Source organism: Miscanthus floridulus, chromosome 19 (genome assembly GCF_019320115.1).
Source record: "Miscanthus floridulus cultivar M001 chromosome 19, ASM1932011v1, whole genome shotgun sequence".
Lineage (NCBI taxonomy): Eukaryota > Viridiplantae > Streptophyta > Magnoliopsida > Poales > Poaceae > Miscanthus > Miscanthus floridulus.
In genome coordinates this window covers 5658839-5661941 of record NC_089598.1, presented here as the reverse complement: position 1 = coordinate 5661941, position 3103 = coordinate 5658839, and the positions used below count along the sequence as shown (strand labels likewise).

Sequence of the window (3103 nt, the reverse complement as noted above, 5' to 3'; positions counted from 1 at the left end):
TGATTCTCTTGCACACAACTTGGGCATTGTTTTAATAAAATCGTTAGTAGGGGGGCATGCCCCTTCTGTTTCATAAGAAAAAAATTATAAGTGAGCTTAAGTCTAAGAGGAAGTACATTGCTATACGTCAATAGTTTTATAGCCTCTCACATAATACCATGAAGGATTTCTTATGTTGTGAAGGGAAATTTGTGGAGGGAAATTAGGGAGGTTAGAGAAAAGGAATGTTGTTTCGCCAAACACGAAACAACTGCCTTATAAGAAAAAAAAATTATTAGGACAATTAGATAGCTATTTCCCCATTTTACGAGTTGCCATGGCAACTCAAAACATTTCTTTTGTTTTATGTAACACAGTCACACACATATGGTGCCTGTCTATGGATGGCAACGGGTACAAATTACCCGCGTGCCCGCGGGTAAAAACCTGTTAGGGAGAGGATACATGTACCATTTTGTATCCACGGGCATGGGTGCGGGTTTGATTTTGTGCCCGCGGGTAAAAAAATTGTAGGTATGAAAATACCTTACCTGTGCCCGCAAACCCGCGAACCCGTCTGACATGTGGGCCTGCTGCACAAGTATATAAAGGACTTTCTAGGGTTTCCCTTATCCTCCCCCGCACAGCCGCAATCCCGGCCTCCCGCACGCTAGGCCGCGGCGTGTGTGCTGTTCTAGACTTGTCACTTGTACTTGTTGAACCATATTTATTTTGCTTATACTCTTGTTATTAAGATGTTGAACAATAGTTGTGAACTGTTATTTGTGAACTTGTGCTGTTGTGCATTGGATCTATGATCTGTACATGTTTGTGATTGTGAATTTATGATCTGGCTGGCGGGTACGGGTGTGCCCACGGGTACACTGTGCCCACGGGTGACGGGTGCGGGCTCAATTTCATGTCCGTGACGGGTCACGGGCGTGAGTGCGGGCACAGGGTTTGCCTCGCGGGTGCGGGTCTGTAAACCCTCTGCCCGTGGGTAACGTGCGGATACGCGTGTCCAACGCGCAGACCCAGCGATGAGTCAATGCAATCAGCACAACTAGTCAATTAATTAACTGAAATTTTATATGATTGATCGAAAGCCACTGGAACTCTGCTTGCTCCTCTGTATACAAGCGAAACAAGATATACGTACTAAAACTTACTAGCTAGTAGTAAGTTACTCCTCTGTATACTCCATATTCTGCAGCTTAAATATTTATATATTAGTATTAGTACATATATATAGTAGTTAAAACAACTGCTAGTAGATTGTAGTAAATGGATGGAAGAACGACTGTCCATTGGTCATGAAGCGGTGGTTGAGCTCACCGGGCTTGGCCGTCTTCTGCCACATCTGGTCCTGCAGCATCTCCTCGGTGAGGCCGAACGCCCTGAGCTCGTCGGCGGTGTGGTGCACGAGGAGGCTGTACCTTCCGCCGTCGCCGGTCTGCATGACGAGCGCGCCGCCGTTGGCGAGGTTCTCGAGGCCCTCGAACTGGCGGACGGTCCACTTGTACCAGCGCATGAGGAAGACGCGGAGCGTGAGGCCGTGGGAGACGAGGACGATGTTCATGTCGCCGGTGGTGGTGGTGCCCGGGGGTTGGAAGCGGCCGATGTCGATGTCGGCGAGCAGGGTCTCCCGGAAGCCGGTGATGCGGTCGTACACGTCCGCCGCCGACTCGCCGTTGGGGAAGCGGTAGAAGAAGCGGCCGTAGCGGAGGCGGATCTCCTTCTCCAACCGCATCTGCTCCCGGTCCTGGAAGTTGCCTGCCATTGCGGCCCGTTGGGCGGGGACGGCCCACGGCCCATTCGTTAGGATATGAGTTGATGAGCGGAAGACCCACCTCTGAGAGGCTGACGGTTGGGACCATGTGGATAAGGCAAAGCGTTCGTTATCCGGCCAAGAAAACAAGAGAAGAGGATGGTGCGTGCGTACCGAAGTCCTGCTCCCGGAGGCGGGGCTCCTCGCGGACGCCGACGATGCGGTGGGGCTCGAAGGCGTGGCCCATGCCGCGCAGCGTCTCCAGGGAGCGGCGGTAGGGAGAGACGTAGAAGTAGACCTTCCAGTCGTCGCCGTCCTGCGCGAAGAGGTCGCGCAGGCGGCGGCCGCAGTCGTCGGCGTCGCTCCAGCCCTGGGCGGTGAGTCCGATCCTGGGGTCCGGGACGCGCGTGTAGGCGGCCTCGTCCACGTTTCCCTCGCTCTCGCCGTGCTGCACCAGCACGATCCGCCGGGGCCTCGGCGGCGGCGGCGGCGCGGCGACGGGGGCGAGGTGCGGAGCAGGGGCGGCGGCCTGCTGCTGCTGCTGCGCGTGGTTCAGGTGCAGCCCGGGGACGGCGGGGAGCTGCTGCTGCAGCCGCCGGCGCGGGACGCCCAGCGTGTCCTCGCAGCACCGGCACCGCAGCCGCCGCCGCGCGGCCGCCGGCGGTGCCACCACCAGCGCTGCCGCCGACGGACGGCACTTGCTGGGCGCCGCCACCATCGACGGCACCTGATGCTGCAGCGGCAAACCAACTGCGAGGCACTAGCTAGTAGCTAACGGTTTCGGTTATGGCTTTGCTTGCGGGAAATGGCAGCGTCCATTCGCCTCCGCAGATGAGAGATGCTATATCTTGTGCTTGCACGTATCAGTGTCTGTGTCCACGCAGCGCGGTGGGCTTGACTTTTGCATTCTGTGGCGAAGAGGTCATGAGTCATGAACACGCAGCCGCTAGCTCTGTCGTGTTCGTGTGCCTCGTGTACTCGCACTAGCAGTGGTGTGCTGGTGGCTTGGCGTGCGTGCGTCGTCGCGACATCGACATGGCATTGCCATCTGTGGTTCGTGCCCACACGCACACACAGTGGGCAGTCGCAACTGTCCTGTCTAGCACTTGGCGTCTCTGGTCGGTCATCTACTCATCTCTCTCTCTTTGATTCGATGTTCGGCTTCTTTTTTCAGTCGGAACAGTGTTTTTCTCTCAAAACAATTCAACCGGAACAGTATTTTTCAGCTAATTTCAGCCAAGCAAACGGCCGCGCGTCCGCTCGTTTCGGACGGACGGGGTATTCGGATGACCGCTCCTATAGCCGTTTCACACGTTGTTTCCATGTAGTTTCGTGCATCCACGCAGGGTCCGCGCC

At 55.8% G+C, this 3103-nt stretch overlaps 1 protein-coding gene across 5 annotated transcripts; it reads right to left on the bottom strand.

Moving 5' to 3' along the window:
* Nucleotides 1-1054: 1054 nt before the first annotated feature.
* On the bottom strand, nt 1055-2641 carry LOC136527685 (phosphoglycerate mutase-like protein AT74H). Of its 5 annotated transcripts, none has more exons than XM_066520478.1 (3): nt 1922-2641; nt 1315-1741; nt 1055-1192 (listed from the first exon to the last, which is right to left on the bottom strand). In XM_066520478.1, exons 1-3 carry the CDS (start codon nt 2463-2465, stop codon nt 1138-1140), a joined length of 1026 nt encoding a protein of 341 aa, XP_066376575.1. In that variant the 5' UTR covers nt 2466-2641; the 3' UTR covers nt 1055-1137. The 5 variants fall into 5 exon arrangements, with proteins under 5 accessions (XP_066376575.1, XP_066376577.1, XP_066376576.1 ...); XM_066520480.1 differs by having other exon boundaries at nt 1055-1186; nt 1922-2638; XM_066520479.1 differs by having other exon boundaries at nt 1315-1752; nt 1922-2625.
* Between the last annotated feature and the right edge of the window lie 462 nt (nt 2642-3103).